This window comes from Eubalaena glacialis, chromosome 2 (assembly GCF_028564815.1).
Source record: "Eubalaena glacialis isolate mEubGla1 chromosome 2, mEubGla1.1.hap2.+ XY, whole genome shotgun sequence".
Lineage (NCBI taxonomy): Eukaryota > Metazoa > Chordata > Mammalia > Artiodactyla > Balaenidae > Eubalaena > Eubalaena glacialis.
The window spans coordinates 68,041,382-68,060,367 of record NC_083717.1 but is presented as its reverse complement, the minus strand read 5'-3'; the positions used below and the strand labels follow the sequence as shown (position 1 = coordinate 68,060,367).

General features: G+C 54.3%; 1 protein-coding gene across 1 annotated transcript; it reads right to left on the bottom strand.

Moving 5' to 3' along the window:
* On the bottom strand, window positions 1–9,789 carry CALML4 (calmodulin like 4). The gene is made up of 5 exons (XM_061181967.1): window positions 9,666–9,789; window positions 9,533–9,563; window positions 4,774–4,914; window positions 2,993–3,181; window positions 1–310 (listed from the first exon to the last, which is right to left on the bottom strand). The coding sequence occupies exons 1-5, from the start codon at window positions 9,666–9,668 to the stop codon at window positions 213–215; spliced, it is 462 nt and encodes a 153-aa protein (XP_061037950.1). The 5' UTR covers window positions 9,669–9,789; the 3' UTR covers window positions 1–212.
* Window positions 9,790–18,986: the final 9,197 nt, after the last annotated feature.

The following is an 18,986-nucleotide window of genomic DNA, read 5'->3' as shown; positions in this document are numbered from 1 at the left end:
TTATTAAAATCAGTAAAAATCTTTTATTAAAGACATGCTAATACTGTAGCTGAAATCGTTTTGTTTCCTTGCTAAGTTACCCTCTGCTGCGGTCAGGTATGTCATCTTGCTGTGTTTGCCATCTCCCGCAAGTGAAAGGAACACTTTTCTTTTTAAAAATTCATCGGTCTGAGTTTTCCAGCCCAGGGGAGGCTCTCTTGCCTTCTCCTCATTCAGTAGTCCTGCACAGGAATGGTGATCTTGTGGATAAATTCGTCATACTTCACTTTGCCATTAGGTTCAATATCTGCTTCCCTGAAAAGATCATCCACTGCAATAAATCACATTAATTTTTCAGTTTGGCTTTAGTGTTACGTTATAGGACATCCAGTTGGGGGTTGGGACTCCCTGGAGGTCTTCCCTGAGCATCTAATTGACTGTTCCCGTAGATAAGGAAATAAACCAGTGGAGGGAACAGGACAACCCACCCCCTACCCCTTGGAGACCATGTATCCAATTTTGAGTTCATCAGGCTTTCTGCAGGGGCCAGGGTAGGGGTGTACTGGTAAGGATTCAGTCACTGAAACCACCTTGTGCTTTTTTTTTTCCCCCTTCAGAAGATGTCTGACCCCTGTGCCAGTATTTCCAGAAAGCTTTGGCATGAATTTTACCTTCTACAGCCCACCCTCTCAGCCCCCTGCAGAACAGACACCCTCTGCAGCTCCATCCCGGGCCCCCCAGCCCAGTCTTTGGCCTGCCCCTGACCTGCCAGTCTGCCTTCCAACTTGACACCCCCCACCCCAAGGGGGCTCGGTGACAAGTGGTACCTGCCACCATCACCTCTTTTAAAAAGTGTGCGTTTCGGGGGTGGGGTAGCATAAGAGAAAATATATTCAGCTGTGTCTAAGCTCAAAGCCTACAAAAAACTGCCATTGTTCTCTAATGTTGCTCAAAAAAAGAAAAAACAAAAACGAAAACCCTACATTTACTGGTTCTGGATCCCTGGGACAAAATACTAGCTTGTCCCAGGAGTTCACAAGAAGAGCCATTTCAGCTTACATTTTTCCACGGTGGCTTCTCCGGACCATCCTCACCCTCTTACAAAACTATCTCACTGCTTTGTGTTAACTTCCCCGGCCATAGGCGTCCCCAACATAATCCTGGGTAGTTGTTAGAAAATATCCTGTGACTTCCTGCTTAACCATCCTCCTCCAAAAATGTAATTACTGTGCTCTGTGCTAAAGCTGATAGTAGTTCTGAGTATTTTCAGAATGTTGAGACTGTAATTTATCTTATTTCATAGAGATGCGTCTACCATCAACCACTTGGCTAAAACCGTCCCAATGGACAGGTCTAACACCAACCACTGCAGCCTCCAACTGTCCAGAAGAAGGGCAGCTGGAGTCTGATGATGCCTTCTGGGTAGAACGGCGGTTCCCTGTGAACCCACAAAGAACCAGGTCTCAAAGGAGGCCTCCCTCCCAGCCATCTCAGCAGCTCCAAGGATGCTTCTGTAGTAAAACTGAAGCTTTTCTTTCAATCACTGAGGGTAAAGGAGTCTTACTTCTAGTACCATCTTTCCTTCTCCCACAGCCAGAGGAAGGGACATCATTCTCTGTCTGGAAGACATTGTCAGTTTCTTTGAAATGTTTCTTTACTGGTTAAACAAATGAGAGATATGTTTGAGTTTGGGGGCCATGGTATTTCTTTAGACAGAGATCATTAACCATAAGAATTAAGGCCCCTGCTGGCCCTCTGCTAACACTCCACTTGGTACATAAAAGGCCAAGCAGTGTCCTCAGAGCCGGGGAGGGAAGGAGAGCCCGTGTTTCCCTGTTCACATTAAAACAGCCACAATGAAAGACGAGATCGTGATAGCTGCTGGCCTGAAAAAGCGGGGGAAGCTCCATCTGCCTTCTGTAGAGCTATTTTTACATGCTTTGCGCTGTGCCTTTGTGACTGCAGATAAAATCTCAGCAGACTGCTTTATAGAATGTTAGCTCTTGGAGGGACCTGAGGGATTGTCTATTGTAACCTCATTTCCCAACGAGGAAACTGAGGAGGGTGAGAGAGGTTAAGAAACTCACCTGAGGTCCCCCAGAATGAGGGGGAGCCAGGATTCAAGTCTGTTTGTTGTGATTTAACCAAAGGCTAAAGGCCCATCACTATTGAAGCCTTTTTCCTCCTGCCTCAGTCATAGGCAGTGGCCCAGCGGCCTAACTAGAAATCCCAGCCTCTGGGGTTGCTGGGTGTGGACTCTGGCGGCGACCTGGCATGGCTGCCGTGGCTGGACCGAGGGGCCCACCAGGCAGGCTGGGAGAACACCTGCAAAGGGCCCAACATTGGGGTCGCCCTTACCATGGACATTGGGCTTTCCTAGAAGACCCAAGCCTCTCATCCTCTCTGAGGTAGGAAGGCAGGGAAGGTAGGAGTCAAAGACCACCATGGACACCCCTTCTGGAAAAGCTCTTAGAGCTGGCTGAGTCGTGAGGAAAGGGAGCAAAGTAACATCTCAATTTAGAAACTTGGCAGCAGTAGCAGCTTCAGAAGACAGCTGTGGTGAGAGAAAAGAGCCTGAGAGGGGCTGGGGGGCGGGGGTCCGAGTGTCTAATAGACCTGCATGTAGCTCCCAGCTCTGTTACTCACAAGCCACTCACTGTACCTGTTTAATCAGTATGAGGGGGCACTAGTGCTCCCAGAGATGTCATAATCACTAAATGAAGGCCCACAGTGAAAGTTTAGAACACAGTGCAATGCCCAAGTAGATCATAACTGGGTTTCCCCAAGCTGTCCCTTCGCCCTGGCTAATTTCTCCTGCCACCCACAGGGTCCCTATTTCTTTTCTGGGATCCAATCCAGAGTTCACCAAGCTCAACATCTAGTGACAACCTTCTGGGGCATCCATCAAATGCAGTGCCTACATAACCCAGGTGGCATGGATTGGGCTTTGGTGTCCTTCCCCTGACCCCTTAATCACCTCCTGCTGTTGGGAAAGAGGGACCCAGGCCATTACCTTCTTTGTGGGTGAGCTTCTCTCCCAGTTTCATGAGTTTTGACCGCAGTTCAGACGCCATGAGGTAGCCTTTCTTCTCCTTGTCTGCCATCAACATGGCCAAAAGAATTTCCTTCTCTGGGTCCTCTTGTTTTATTTGCATGTGCATAATGGTCAGGAAAGTAGAGAAATCCAGCTCTCCGTTTCTGTCTAGGAGACCCCCAAACACAGCAGAGTGAGCAGGGAGGGAAAGGCAGCTGGCTTCCTGCCTTCATGGCCAGCTCAAGGGCCACCTAACTCAGGAAGCACCATGCTGGAGGCAGTGGTCATGGGGAAGAGGATGCAGCCTGTCCTGCTGAGCTCCCACCATGGATATGCCTCATTTAATCCTCCCAACAGCCCCTTAGTGACTGGTTATCATCGCATTTTGCCCACTAAGGAGACAGAAGCTCAGAGCGTAGAGTCACCTCAAAGCAGTGGCAGGACCAGGATGAAGCACTGCCTCCTCTACCCCCTTCTGGATGCTTCTCTCCTGCCCTGAACTGGAGGGAAGTGCACCAACGTGTCTGTCTCCCCTTTTGGCAGCCACTGTAACACATCTACAAAGATGGACAGATGACCCGCACCTGGGGCCTCAAGCCTCTGTCCCACCCAGGCTGTTCACCTCACTGCAGCCTCCACCCCAGTCCCCCCAGCCCACACCCCTCCTCCAGGCATGCCTGGGGACCTCCGCCCAGGCCCTGGCTGGGCTACAACTGCAGGAAGTCAGAACTTCCCCTGACCACAGCTTCCTGTTTGCAGGAGACAGAAACCAGAGGAAACCACCACCCCTTCGGAGATGGAAGCAGTGGATCTCAGTGGCTGAGCGCCCCATCACCGGGCTTGAGGCCTTCAGAGACCCAACCCCCAGGCCCAGGCTGTACTCAGGACGGGCTCCCAGTGCTACTTCAGGCACCCTCGGATGGGACCTCAGGATAATGCTAGCAGATGGTGGGAACCCATCTGAGAGATGAGGAAACTGAGGTCCAGATGGGCTCTTGATCAAGTGTTCTTTCCAGGCCACCCTTCTCTTTCCTTCCTGAGTGTCCAGCCACCAATGCAAACAGCCATCCTGGCCTCTGCCATCCCTCCCTCTTTTTCTTTAAAAAATAAAAACCCACCACCAGCAACAACAACAAAACTTGTTTTTGGTTATGAAAAGTCCCATATGTTTCCATTGTCATAAACAGAGGAAACAACAAGGGGAATGAAAATCACCCATAATCGCATCACCAGAGAACCACTTGGAGATCAGAATTGGGTTCCAAGCCTGATTCCACCATTGGCGTAAGCACTTGGGGAAGTTACCTAATGGGCTCTGAATCTTGATCTTTGTCTGTAAAACCCGGATTAGGATAGTGCCTCCTTCACTGGGTTGTTGAACTAAGCACATGACAAATAGTAAAGGGACATCGTTCTATCAAAACAACGTTGGGATCACTTAGCACCGTCTGGACTGCAGGTGTGTGATAACCTTGTTGGAATGCCTAGATCCTTGGTCCTCTGGGATGGGGGTGTCACCGGTTGCTGGGAGGATTCAAGGAAGCCCGAGTGATACACAGCACACTTGGCCAGGTGCCTCCACAGCACCCAGCCGGTGAGCTCCAGCTACAACCTACCCCTCAAACTTCTGAGCTGTTTACACCCCGATCATCTGCACCTGCCTGCCGGGCCCTCCCCAGGACCACAGCTGTGGGGCTCAGAGCCCACCCTCAGCCCAGACTCCTCCTTCCCTGGCAACTGGCCGGGCCCAGCCCACTCACCTATCCTGTGAGTCTGCAGGTGCCGCTGCACCTCCCCCGGCGTCGGGCTGGCCCCCAGGCACCTCATCACCATCAGGAGGTCAGTGGCTTTAATCTTCCCCCGCTGCTGCTTGTCGTACAGGGAGAAGCATTCCTTGTACTCTGCCAAAGCCCAGAAGGGAGAATCAGGAGCCCTCTTTCACCCTCCACCCCGCTTCTCCGTCCTCTCCCCCTCTTTCTGCCCCTCCCCTTCCTTTTGCCTGCTCCCCTCTCCTCTTCCCCTCCTAGAGTGGCCAGACAGCAAAGAAAAGTCCAGGGCTGCCAGGGTAAACCGAATTTCAGATATTCTAAAAAATGTATTCGTTGTTCAAGTCGATCCCAAGTTTTGCATGGGATATACTTATAAAGGTATTTGTTATTTATCTGAAATTTACATTTAACTAGGTGTCCTGTTTCATCTGCCAACCCTCTCCCCTCCCCCTCCTGACTTCCCTTCTGCGTCCTCCCTCTCGCCCTCCCTGCTCCCTTCCTCAGTCGACTAAAACCAGATGAAAGCGCTCTGTCACCCTCCAGGGCCAGCCCAGGGAGACCAGGAGCCCACAGCAGGGCACCAGACTCCCAGGGGACCTTGGCAAAGACAGCTTATGTGGGAAACAGGGACAATAATGCCTCAGGGCTACTGGTCTTCCTTTCTGGGAAGGACCAGAAATCCCCTCTGGGCAGGCCTGGCAGAGAGGCTCTCATATGTGATAACAATAATCACAACTGTGGGCACCTCTGAGTCTACTGCTCCAGCCGCCGGCCTCCAGGCTGCTGAACTCTCAAGCTGCTCTCTGACACAGGCCCTGGCCCACTTCAAGACTTCAAGAGGCGCTGCCAGGAAGTCCTCCCAGGCTCTGCTGAGATCCTGCTTGCTGCTCTCCCCAAACCCTCTCTCCCCTGCTGGGGGCGAAGTAGCCTCCAGATCCACAGCCCCCCAGGCCCAGCAGAACCGACGCCCACCTGCATCTCCCCCGACCCCCAGGCCCTGGAGGCACAGTGAGGCCAGCCGTGAGCTTGGGAAGATCAGGAGCCCCTCACAGAGGTTCTGACCACGGGCTGGGGGTAGGGCTCTCATCAGAATTGGTCAAGACTCCCCTCTCGTCCAGTCCCTGGGGCCCACCGGGTAGAGCTCCTGCTTGAGCCCCGCTTGGGAACGTGCAGGGCCCTGCGCTGTCCTCAGCACCCTGCTCTCCCGCTTCCCACACCCAGCTGGTTCCTCAGAGGCCTAGACCAGTGGCTCCTGAGCTGATAATAACAAAACCAGCAACCGCCGCTCCCGCTACTAGCACTTGCCCCCCAGGCCCTTGTGTAATCCTCACTGTGACCCTGTGGGGTGGTACCTTTGTTGTTCCCATGGTGCAGATGGGGCAAGGAAGGCTGGAGCAGCAGAGGACTCGCAGTGGGCAGCCTGCTCTGCCCCGGAGGCCACACTGGATCTCCACTCCCGGGCAGAAGCCACCAGAGGGCAGCAGAACAGGAGAGACGGCAAAAGGAAGCCCGGGCCTAGGGCCCTTTCATGGTCCCTCCTTAAGGCCTCTCCTGGCAGCGGAGGATTTCAGGGAGGCTGCTAATCAAAGGCAGGCCAGGCAGTGGGGTTTAGAGACAATTAGCTGCTTTTGTGCCTGTGGAGAGGTTGAATGGGAACCTTCCACCCTTTCAGAACTTTCCAGAGCCTGAGCTTCGGAGGGGCAGACCACCAACAGGACCTGGTGGCAGGGGCTGGAGTGGCCCAGGGGAAGCAGGGCCAGAGCCTGGCCTAACCCCACCTTTGGTTCCTGCAAAACCTAATTCCCTCCAAGAAGGCCCAGTGCCAGTGGGGATGGGGGCAGAGAGAGAGGGCCACCATGTGTGCAGGGCTTAAACTCAGCTCTCCCCCTCCCCCTCCCCCTCCTGGGGACCACTCTTGGCCACCCCACCTTCTCTTCTGTCTGGTTTGCCTCGGCACGAGGGGTGGGCCCGCTGCCTTCCTGAGACTTCATTCTATGACAGTTGACCATCTTCCGACAGTGGCCAGGTGGGGACATCACATTCTTGGGGCCTGGAATCCACCAGGCTCTACAGGGGGGCACATTGCCCCCCACCCCCGTGCCCTGCACCACGGGGGCCCGTGGTCCCTGATACCAGCAGGGCTAGGGTCAAATGGGGGCCCATCTCCTCAGTTACATAAAATGTGTTCTGTCTTCCTGCCCTTTAGATACCTGAGAGTCTGGCTCTGAACTTGGAGTCCTGCGCTGGAACAACAGGGCTCTTCTCCTTCCACCCCCTGCCCCGCCCCCTGAGACCTCCACACCTCCTTCCTCTCCCTGCCTGGCTGTCCTTCTGATAGGCCAGCCGGCCATCCAACATCCTGTTTATTTTACTACTTTCCTTTGTTGTCCCCCCCATCCCTGCAAGGTGAACCCTGTGAGCACAGGTATTTGGGGCTATTATGTGCACTGCTATATTTTTTTATGCCTAGAACTGGGCTGGCACAAAGAAAGGACTCATAACTGTTGAATGAAAGAACAAATTGGGTTAAATAAATTGAATTAAAAATCCCCTTTAGGTTTTCCCTTTGAAAATACAAATACCCCAAGGCAAGAAAGAATCCTCCCCAGGGCCTAGGGTGACACCAGTTGTATGCTCGGAATGTAACAACCGGCTCTGATGATATATGTACATAGTTTAAGTTTTATAGACTTAAGGATGTGCAGCACACAATTTACAAATCATAAAATATACTCTTGATTATAAATTCCATCTAGCCAATTGATTATCACAGTGAGTTTTGACAGCTCTTGTAGCCATTGCCAACCTACAGTTTTGATTTAACCATAAGTGAGGTAGGCTGCATGCCAATGAATGCCACTCTTTTCCCAATGACTATACTATCATTACCTGATAAGTGATCTACTATTAAACTATTTCTCGCCTTTGTGCAAATTATATTCATTAAACTGAAATCTCTTTCAAATCTTCAGCACTATTGACTGCAAGAGATTTTATTTTATATATATATAAATTTATTTTGGGCTGCATTGGGTCTTTGTTGCTGCACGCGGGCTTTCTCTAGTTGTGGCGAGCGGGGGCTACTGTTTGTTGCGGTGCACAGGCCTCTCATTAAGGTGGCTTCTCTTGTTATGGAGCACGGGCTCTGGGCGCGCGGGCTCAGTAGCTGTGGCTCACAGGCTCAAGAGCGCAGGCTCAGTAGTTGTGGCGCACAGGCTTAGTTGCTCCGCGGCATGTGGGATCTTCCCGGACCAGGGTCCAAACCCATGTCCCTTGCATTGGCAGGCAGATTCTTAACCACTGCGCCACCAGGGAAGCCCCAAGAGATGTCTTTTTAAAATGTTTATACAGATGGAGGGATTGGAGCATTCTTTCATCTTCCATTATTTAATAATGGCTGATTTTAACAACCAGCTCACAAATTTCTTAAAACCGTACCGTCCGGCTCACAATAGCAAGAGCAAGCTGGCCCCAGCGTATGTCTGGGTGACACCCAGGCCCAGTGTCAGGCACGTGGCTGACATCTGCTGTCTCTCTCACTCACAGCAGCCTGGTGAGGCAGTGTCATTAGCCCCACTTCACAGATGAGACAACTGAGGCTCAGAGGTGACTGGACCCCAGGTCCACTGCCTCCAAGGTCCCTGGTCTTCCCACTCCAGTCTTTCATTCATTAACGTTTGTGGTCACTTTCTTTGTGTCAGACATTAGGATACAAAGGGGAACTTACCTTCTTCGCTTCTGGGAGGTTCAGAGGCCCCAGAGGGAGGGTCAGTGAGCCTCAGAGCCAGGTGTTGGTGGGGAGAGGCTGAGGCTGACAGCTGGACTCCAGCCCCGAGACTCCTCAAGTCTTGCCTCGAGACCTGGGCAAGAGAGGCCCCTGCCCTGGGCCTTGTGTTTTAAGAGTCCCTGCTGTGTTCCCCCTCGTGGGGTAAGGATATCAAGGGGTCTGTGGGGAGGTGCCTACAACCCACCCACCCACTCTCCCTTATAGACCAAGCTCCTGGTACCCAGAACTCTGGAATCCCTGCCCAGGTAACCCTCAGTTCATCTCCCTGCTTGAGCTCCGATGGGCCTCCCCAGCCAGGTCTGGGCCCCTGAGTTCTGTGTAACCCAACTCTGTTGGCTTGGCCTTGTGGAAAGAGAACCATGCACTGCGGGAAACTGAAGCCTGCTTGAGGACCAGCAGGTCAGGGGACTCCGGGAACAAAGTGCTCCAAACACCAAAACCAGGCTTGCTGTCAGGACAGAAGGGACCTCAGAGACCACCTAAGCTGACCTTCCCCCCTTTACAGATGGGGAGACTGAGGCCCAGAGGATAGAAGCATCCTGCCTGAGAGTGCAAACCTGGGCTCTTTTCTCTTTCTCAGCCAGTTACAAAGCCCCCTCCTTTGGTCGGGTCCTCAGCCACAGCCAGTTGCCGGTGTCTCTCTGTCCATCCCCTTTCCCTCTCCTTCCCCAAATCCAACTATCAAGTTCTGGAGGAAAACCCAGTGAGCTCCCTCTCCTATCACTCCCTCCTGTAAATCACACTGACAAGTGTCACACCAACATCTCTTACCTCCAAGCTTTGCCCCCCACCTGCACCTCCAACCCAGCCCTTCCCTGCGGCGGCCGGCCCCTTGCCTGTGGGTGGGCCCAGGTCTCCCACCAACCTCCTTCCCTCCCACTAACAAAAAATGAGCAGAGCAAATTGCCTAACGAGACCCATATTTTGCTGTGAGTTGCTAATGAAAGAACAAACCAAACTTACCATTAATTTGGTCCTGGGAAAGAAACTTGGCCTGCAGCAGAGAGAGGAGAACAGTCATGGAGGGACTCCACAAAAGCCCCCAGGCCACCCCAGCCCAGGACAGCCTGACAGGGCCACACAGACCCTCACTCACCATCGCAGGGCCTCCGGCTGCCACCCGTGCGCTCGCTGCTCCCAGAACCGCCTTGCTGTTCCCCTTCCTCCCGGCTTCAAGTCGAAAGTCCGCCAAGCTGGGTGGAGGCCCCGGTTATAAATCCACGGCTGCCATGGAGACCAGGCCCAACGCCAGGGGTCAGATTCCAGCTTCACGTGCACTGCTGATGCCGGCCCTGCCTGGGCTAGTGGCAGGTTGGATTTTGAGAGACCGGGGCTGCACGAGGGCTTCCCCAGCACTCGATCCTGCATCAGGAGGCTGATTCTCTGTAGCCAGAGGACAAACGCTGCTGTTCCTTCCTGGGAGCCCTCAGTGGACACTAAGAAGGGGTCAGTGACACACAGAAAGGGGGTCCCTGGCCCTGCCTCCGGGGGCCTTTCCTCTCTCTCTCCAGGGACTAAGCTGGGGGCTGACAGGCTCCTCCTAGGTGTCGGGCACTTTGCACACCGCCTTACTTAAGGCTCATCACACACCACCTTGTAGGTGGAAGGAAACCCCACTGTGACAGCACAGCCGCCTCCACTGCCAGAGCCTTGGGATGCCGTATACAGAAGGGACACAGCCACTGTTGCTCTAAAGCCCCTCTGCTGAGTGACTTTGGCGTGTCACTTCACTGCTCTGTGCCTCAGTGTCCTGGCCGGGCCTCATCGCAGGGCTGTTGATGGTCAAATAGCTGGTGCACTGTCAGTTCTCAGCATGTGTGTCAGTTCTCTCCCCTCCTTCTGGTGGGGGGGGGGCGGTTTGGGATGGGGATGCAGTAGGTGCCTGCGTTGTGGTCTGCGGCCCCACCACAGGCTGCCCAGGGGGCTCAGAGAGAGGCCTCTTAAGTGACTTTCCCGGCTGGGAAGTCTCCCCCTTTTCTTCCTTTCCCTCCTCTCCCCACCGCAGCCCCCACCCCTTCCGGCAGAAGCTGCTGACTCTCCCCATTTCTCAGTGGTTTGTGCTGCCCCCCACCACTCCCCACACCCACCGAGGAAGTGAGGGGGGTGGTTCCCTGGAGCTACAGCGCTGGGCACAGCTGGGTTCTCCCCGTTCTTCTCCCAGACACCTGCTATATCCCTTGTCCACGGCTGGCGGCTGTCCTGCCTGTGGGCTCCAACTCCAGGGTCCACCCACATTGTCGGGACCGGCACGTACGGCCGCACATGTTGTGCACTGCACCAGAGCTCCTGGACCAGGGACAAGTGGGTCCTAGAAAGGGGCTGCATGTGCGCAGAGGGATGTGTTGGTAACTGGCACATGGACAGCTGGGGCCCTCTTTTGTCCCTTGACCACCTCCATGTGGAAGGTTCTCTTTTCCTCCACTTTGTGTCTCCCGAGTCACCTGTTCACACCCGTTTCTAGACCCAGAGAATTTCAGCTGGAGGATTCTCACTCTTCCCGGTTGGGCTGAGTAGAGGAGAGACTGGAGGGAGGCAGGAGAGGAGGGGAACTTCTCACTAACAGCCTTACGGGAAAAGAGACGGGACGTCACGTGGGGCCTTGGAAGGGCGGGGAGCACAGAGCAGAGGCCTGGGGGGAAGGCCGGCAGGGCCGGGCAAAGTGCTTACTCGGAATCACCCTGTGTTTGGAGAGGGTCTCTTGGAGGAGACATGACTGTTGGGCCTTGTAGTAGCCCAGCCTCGAGACCGAAGAGCCCAGAGGCAGCGACAGAGATGACAATTCGTTGGATGGGGATCTTACGTGTCCTAAACAACATCCTGGAGCGACTCACCACTGTGGATGGAAGATGGCAGGCAGGACACGGCAGCAGTTTTGGCTACTCCAGGGGAGAAGGAGGCTACCAGTTATAGGGGGATTTGACTTCAGGTGGGCTCCTCAGTTACCAGGCAAACCAGCAGCTGGGGCAGGGGCAAGCACATAGGCAGTTAGTAGTTACTGATTAAGGCCTACGATTAAGAGGATTGGATGGTCATGGGAGTGAAGCAGGGCCTGGTCGAGCTGGGGATGTACAGAGAGCAAGAGAACAGCCATCTTGAGCGGCCTGACCATACGCTCCACCCCACACACCCTATACGACCCTTACAATCTTGGTCCGACCCTCTTCCGCCATATCCCTGGGGTCATGTATGCAGAGGGCGCCGCAACCAAATACCACAAATGCAACAGAGCCAACAGCTGCTAAGGAGTATCAAGAGTCCAAGAGGTGGGCAGACTTTGGAGCCAGGCGCTTATTGGGCCAACTTTCCATGGAAGTCCAGAGGAGGATGACAAGCACATCTCGCTGTAGACCCAGCAGTCAGACTCACCCATGGCGAGGCCACCATTGTTGTCCAGTTCCCAGACAGATTTCCTCTGCTCAGGCTAGGGACGAAATATAGAGATGTTTTACAGGCACAAGACGGGGGGAAGATCATGACCCTGAAGCCAAACACAAGCAGTAACAGCATTCTGAGATCACAGCACCCCTCCCTGTGGTCTGCGTCCCAGCCTGCAGTCCCACACCGTCTGTCCTCCCTCAGTCCCCACAGCCAGTGCCAAATACCGGAGAGGGCGTATAACACACCACAGGGTTCATATAATGGTGCTTTCTCCAATAGGGGCCTGGATTAATTACCTTAGTGGTCTTAGGCAGGGCCAAGTGGAGGACAGGTGAAGCCTGTAAGTCCCTTTCTAATCCCATTCCCCATGAAGCCGCAAACCCAAACCGCCGGGGACCTACCTGCCAGTCCCAGGCCATTTTGTCTTGGGTTCCCCTAGGAACACGTCTGGTGGCCAGGGTGAAAACAAGTTATTGTCCTGATCAGTACTGCTCCTTCGGTGGTCAACAGTTGAACTTGGATGGTGTTGACTCGTTGCTTCTGGGTTAACGTGCTGCAGGCCCTGGGTCGACTGCTCCTGGTATGTTCAGTCATAGCTCGGAGGGGCTGAGTTAGCGTTCTGGTCCACATGTCAAGAGAGCGGGTTTCCAGTCTCGCTGGTTAAGTGGTCCATTCATCCCTCCGCTTAGCCCGGCAGCAGGGGCATTGTAGCGCAGGGGGAAATGCCAGTGTCTGTCATTTTTATCGGCCCATGCCTGAATTTCGTAGCCCATAAAGTGGGTTCCTTGGTGGCTATCGGGGTCCTTTCCCCATAGGGTCGCCCCGCCACCATCCACTCCTGGGCTATCCACTGTATCCATCCAGATGCTGTCCGTTGCAGGCCTGCTGGCCACTGCTGCCCACCTGCACAGATTACCCCAGGCCAACCCATCAGTGTACGAAACCTCCCAAGGGATGGAGCCTGTGCCTTCTTCCACTAAAGGTGCTATCTCAGGAGGATCAGCTGTCTCCGTCAGGCCAGTGGGGTCCTCCATGGTGTAGGTCACCAGGCCTCAGATAGCGTGTAACTCTGCACTCAGTGGGCCAGTAGGTCAAGGGCTACGTTGACTTCAACAGACATGCCACTTAGTTATGGTTTGGACTTGTGCATGCCCGGACCTGGGCTTCTGGAAGGTATCCTTTAGCCACTCAGCCATGGGATCTTGAGTACGTACAGTCACTGGGGTGCCTTCTGGGAGGTCTTTCACCTGTTGTGAAGCACTGTAGATCGCACAGAGCTGTCGTTCCATCACACGGCATCGTTATTCCGCCCCCTTCCACGGGTGGGACCAGAAGCCCAAGGGCACTCTTGTGATTATGCTGTTACCACAGGCCCCAACCAAACCCTTGCAGCTAACTGGCCACGTCCAACTCACAAGCTTGTCCCTGAGTTCATATCCCTAAAGCCCTGGATCTGTTTAACAGCCACCTTGGCTTGGGTGAAGGCATCTTCCTCCCCCGGGTCCCCTCCCACTGAGCTCCCTTCTTTAGCGGCTTGAACAAGGGTCCAAAAGTTTGGGCCAGATGCGGGGTGGAAGGCCTCCAATAGCCCAACAGCCCTAGCCAGGTCTGTCATTGTTTCGGGGTGATGGCTCACAGGTGTGCTCGCATTTTGCCAGTAACTGCTGAGGGTACCACTTTTGGCTTACCTGACCAGATAACACCCAAGTATCTGACAGGGCATCCAGGTCTTTGCCTTCTGTCTGCATTCTCCAGCCATCCGTCTGCTGTCAAATGAGCTCCAAGCGTGGGGGCTGCTACTGTGAAACGGGAAACAGACCCTGAGGTTAACAGAATATCACCATTATGATGGGAGAGAGAGGCATCCCTCCTGATGGTCAGCTGCCTCCGCTCTGGGGGAGAAAAGAGCTCTTCATCCGTGCCTGGGGGACAGGGAGCTCGATGACCTCGTCCCAATCTTCTTCCTCTTCATCAGTGCTCTCTGGAGGGTCCCACGCTGTGGGGTTCCCATTTGGACGGGCCCCAGCCATCTGGACTCCCTGTCGGGGAAGCTGCCTTCCCCTTCAGCCACGCGGCGTGGCGGGTTAAGTGTCTGCTTCCCATCTTGTTCCCTCAATCTGGCCATTAAGGTTCCAGCAGTTTTGGTTTGGGCCAGCCTGGCATCCCACCTGTAGGCCCCGAGCCTGAGCCTCGGGCAGTTGCTCAGTGTCTGTGGCCTTTCTCAGCCTCCAAAGCAGCAGCCAGCCCACAGTCACGGCCACCCCTTCCACCGTCTAGCTTCTTTTTCCCCACAGTAATGGCAGCGACACCTCTGCGACACCCTCGGGCTGGTCTATGGATTCGCCCGTCTCTTGGCGGCCCCCATTCATCAAGGACAGACGCCACAGGGCCCCGCACACCAGTGGATGGCCACCCCCGGATGCCTCACAACTTTCCATTTCCCGTCCTTGTTCCCTGACATCTCGGTGCTCCCGGGAGTTTCCTTGGCTTCTCGGCTGGCTCGCCGATTGTTGGGCTGCACTCCCGCAGGCCTGCATGCCTTGTAGTGGCCCAGCCTTGAGACCAAAGGAACAGCCCAGAGACAGTGACAGAGACATCAGTGATTTGCTGGATAGGGGATCTTACACGTTCGAAGCAACATCCTGGAGCAACACCCCGCCGTGGGCGGCAGACGGGACTCGGCAGCCGCCTTTGCTGCTCTGCGGGGGAAGGAGGCTACCAGTTGTAGGGGGAATTGACTTCAGGTGGGCTCATCAGTTACCAGGGACTAGTTAAGCCCCACAATTACGAGGATTGGATGGTCATGGGAGTGAAGCAGGGCCTGGTCGAGCTGGGGATGTACAGAGAGCAAGAGAACAGCCATCTTGAGCGGCCTGACCATACGCTCCACCCCACACACCCTATACGACCCTTACAATCTTGGTCCGACCCTCTTCCGCCATATCCCTGGGGTCATGTATGCAGAGGGCGCCGCAACCAAATACCACAAATGCAACAGAGCCAACAGCTGCTAAGGAGTATCAAGAGTCCAAGAGGTGGGCAGACTTTGGAGCCAGGCGCTTATTGGGCCAACTTTCCATGGAAGTCCAGAGGAGGATGACAAGCACATCTCGCTGTAGACCCAGCAGTCAGACTCACCCATGGCGAGGCCACCATTGTTGTCCAGTTCCCAGACAGATTTCCTCTGCTCAGGCTAGGGACGAAATATAGAGATGTTTTACAGGCACAAGACGGGGGGAAGATCATGACCCTGAAGCCAAACACAAGCAGTAACAGCATTCTGAGATCACAGCACCCCTCCCTGTGGTCTGCGTCCCAGCCTGCAGTCCCACACCGTCTGTCCTCCCTCAGTCCCCACAGCCAGTGCCAAATACCGGAGAGGGCGTATAACACACCACAGGGTTCATATAATGGTGCTTTCTCCAATAGGGGCCTGGATTAATTACCTTAGTGGTCTTAGGCAGGGCCAAGTGGAGGACAGGTGAAGCCTGTAAGTCCCTTTCTAATCCCATTCCCCATGAAGCCGCAAACCCAAACCGCCGGGGACCTACCTGCCAGTCCCAGGCCATTTTGTCTTGGGTTCCCCTAGGAACACGTCTGGTGGCCAGGGTGAAAACAAGTTATTGTCCTGATCAGTACTGCTCCTTCGGTGGTCAACAGTTGAACTTGGATGGTGTTGACTCGTTGCTTCTGGGTTAACGTGCTGCAGGCCCTGGGTCGACTGCTCCTGGTATGTTCAGTCATAGCTCGGAGGGGCTGAGTTAGCGCCCTGGTCCACATGTCAAGAGAGCGGGTTTCCAGTCTCGCTGGTTAAGTGGTCCATTCATCCCTCCGCTTAGCCCGGCAGCAGGGGCATTGTAGCGCAGGGGGAAATGCCAGTGTCTGTCATTTTTATCGGCCCATGCCTGAATTTCGTAGCCCATAAAGTGGGTTCCTTGGTGGCTATCGGGGTCCTTTCCCCATAGGGTCGCCCCGCCACCATCCACTCCTGGGCTATCCACTGTATCCATCCAGATGCTGTCCGTTGCAGGCCTGCTGGCCACTGCTGCCCACCTGCACAGATTACCCCAGGCCAACCCATCAGTGTACGAAACCTCCCAAGGGATGGAGCCTGTGCCTTCTTCCACTAAAGGTGCTATCTCAGGAGGATCAGCTGTCTCCGTCAGGCCAGTGGGGTCCTCCATGGTGTAGGTCACCAGGCCTCAGATAGCGTGTAACTCTGCACTCAGTGGGCCAGTAGGTCAAGGGCTACGTTGACTTCAACAGACATGCCACTTAGTTATGGTTTGGACGTGTGCATGCCCAGACCTGGGCTTCTGGAAGGTATCCTTTAGCCACTCAGCCATGGGATCTTGAGTACGTACAGTCACTGGGGTGCCTTCTGGGAGGTCTTTCACCTGTTGTGAAGCACTGTAGATCGCACAGAGCTGTCGTTCCATCACACGGCATCGTTATTCCGCCCCCTTCCACGGGTGGGACCAGAAGCCCAAGGGCACTCTTGTGATTACGCTGTTACCACAGGCCCCAACCAAACCCTTGCAGCTAACTGGCCACGTCCAACTCACAAGCCTGTCCCTGAGTTCATATCCCTAAAGCCCTGGATCTGTTTAACAGCCACCTTGGCTTGGGTGAAGGCATCTTCCTCCCCCGGGTCCCCTCCCACTGAGCTCCCTTCTTTAGCGGCTTGAACAAGGGTCCAAAAGTTTGGGCCAGATGCGGGGTGGAAGGCCTCCAATAGCCCAACAGCCCTAGCCAGGTCTGTCATTGTTTCGGGGTGATGGCTCACAGGTGTGCTCGCATTTTGCCAGTAACTGCTGAGGGTACTACTTTTGGCTTACCTGACCAGATAACACCCAAGTATCTGACAGGGCATCCAGGTCTTTGCCTTCTGTCTGCGTTCTCCAGCCATCCGTCTGCTGTCAAATGAGCTCCAAGCGTGGGGGCTGCTACTGTGAAACGGGAAACAGACCCTGAGGTTAACAGAATATCACCATTATGATGGGAGAGCGAGGCATCCCTCCTGATGGTCAGCTGCCTCCGCTCTGGGGGAGAAAAGAGCTCTTCATCTGTGCCTGGGGGACAGGGAGCTCGATGACCTCGTCCCAATCTTCTTCCTCTTCATCAGTGCTCTCTGGAGGGTCCCACGCCGTGGGGTTCCCATTTGGACGGGCCCCAGCCATCTGGACTCCCTGTCGGGGAAGCTGCCTTCCCCTTCAGCCACGCGGCGTGGCGGGTTAAGTGTCTGCTTCCCATCTTGTTCCCTCAATCTGGCCATTAAGGTTCCAGCAGTTTTGGTTTGGGCCAGCCTGGCATCCCACCTGTAGGCCCCGAGCCTGAGCCTCGGGCAGTTGCTCAGTGTCTGTGGCCTTTCTCAGCCTCCAAAGCAGCAGCCAGCCCACAGTCACGGCCACCCCTTCCACCGTCTAGCTTCTTTTTCCCCACAGTAATGGCAGCGACACCTCTGCGACACCCTCGGGCTGGTCTATGGATTCGCCCGTCTCTTGGCGGCCCCCATTCATCAAGGACAGACGCCACAGGGCCCCGCACACCAGTGGATGGCCACCCCCGGATGCCTCACAACTTTCCATTTCCCGTCCTTGTTCCCTGACATCTCGGTGCTCCCGGGAGTTTCCTTGGCTTCTCGGCTGGCTCGCCGATTGTTGGGCTGCACTCCCGCAGGCCTGCATGCCTTGTAGTGGCCCAGCCTTGAGACCAAAGGAACAGCCCAGAGACAGTGACAGAGACATCAGTGATTTGCTGGATAGGGGATCTTACACGTTCGAAGCAACATCCTGGAGCAACACCCCGCCGTGGGCGGCAGACGGGACTCGGCAGCCGCCTTTGCTGCTCTGCGGGGGAAGGAGGCTACCAGTTATAGGGGGAATTGACTTCAGGTGGGCTCATCAGTTACCAGGGACTAGTTAAGCCCTACAATTACGAGGATTGGATACTCATGGTAGTGAAGTTGGGCCTGGTCGAGCTGGGGATGTACAGAGAGGAATAGAACAGCCATCTTGAATGCCCTGACCATACACGTGACATTTCCTTGAGTTTAGGTCAGTGTGTGCTAGAGTTTGGGGCTGTGTGTCCCCAAAGGCACACCAACTGAGACACCCTGGCCAACTTCTTTTTTACGTGTTTTTAGGCATCTCTAAGGGGTGTTTCTAATGTTGAAAACACCTGAATAGGGTGGTGGTTACCTGAGGGTTCACTATACAAATCTTCTCAAGGTGTATGCCTTACCTTGTTGTGTGTAGGCTACACTTCAACTCAGGACGCAAAACAGAAACCCCCTCCAATGCCACTTGGGGGCTGAGATTTTGTTCACCTGAAGGGCCCCATCACCAGAATTTCTGATTCAGCAGGTGAAAGGGGGAAAGAATCTGCATTTTCTTCTGCCACCCAAATGCTGCCAGTCAGGGCCGTACTTTGAAAACCATTGGCCTAGAGTTTTCTAGGTGGAGGGAAGCCAGGTTGCAATTAAGAAGTATTTCTAGGGCAATATTTTCAGTAAACTGCCCAAAGAGATCTTGGTCAAGGGGGACATGACTCTCCAAGGCTCCAATATAACTTGCTGTGATTTCTTTTCCATTCTGAATACTCGTTTTCATACCTAATTTTTTACTTTTTTTTTTTTTTTTTACTGTTTTCTTATCAAGCACCCCCAAAATTGTATAAGCTTCAGACCCCACATAACCAGGCCTATGCCTGCTCAGAAGATATCCATTAAGTCCTTCTATGGAGAAAAGGCCTGGAGCAGGCTTTGGAGTTAACAGTGGCCTTGAGGTAGGGAAGGATTCAAACGAGGTTGCTGGGCAGGTGGGGGCTCTTGTGTGCTGAAAGGCCGCAGCTGGCTTATGAATTAAGAATGTGCAGACTTGTGACCTGCTGAGTCAGGGGGCACAAGCCACCCACGGGGGGGGGGGGCGGCAGGCGTCTCCCTCAGCATCCAGCTCCCACTCTGGGGAAATGAAACCCATGGGGTCCTTTTGACTGAAGGCAGTTTCAATACATCCACACGAAGGAAGTAGAGCCACAA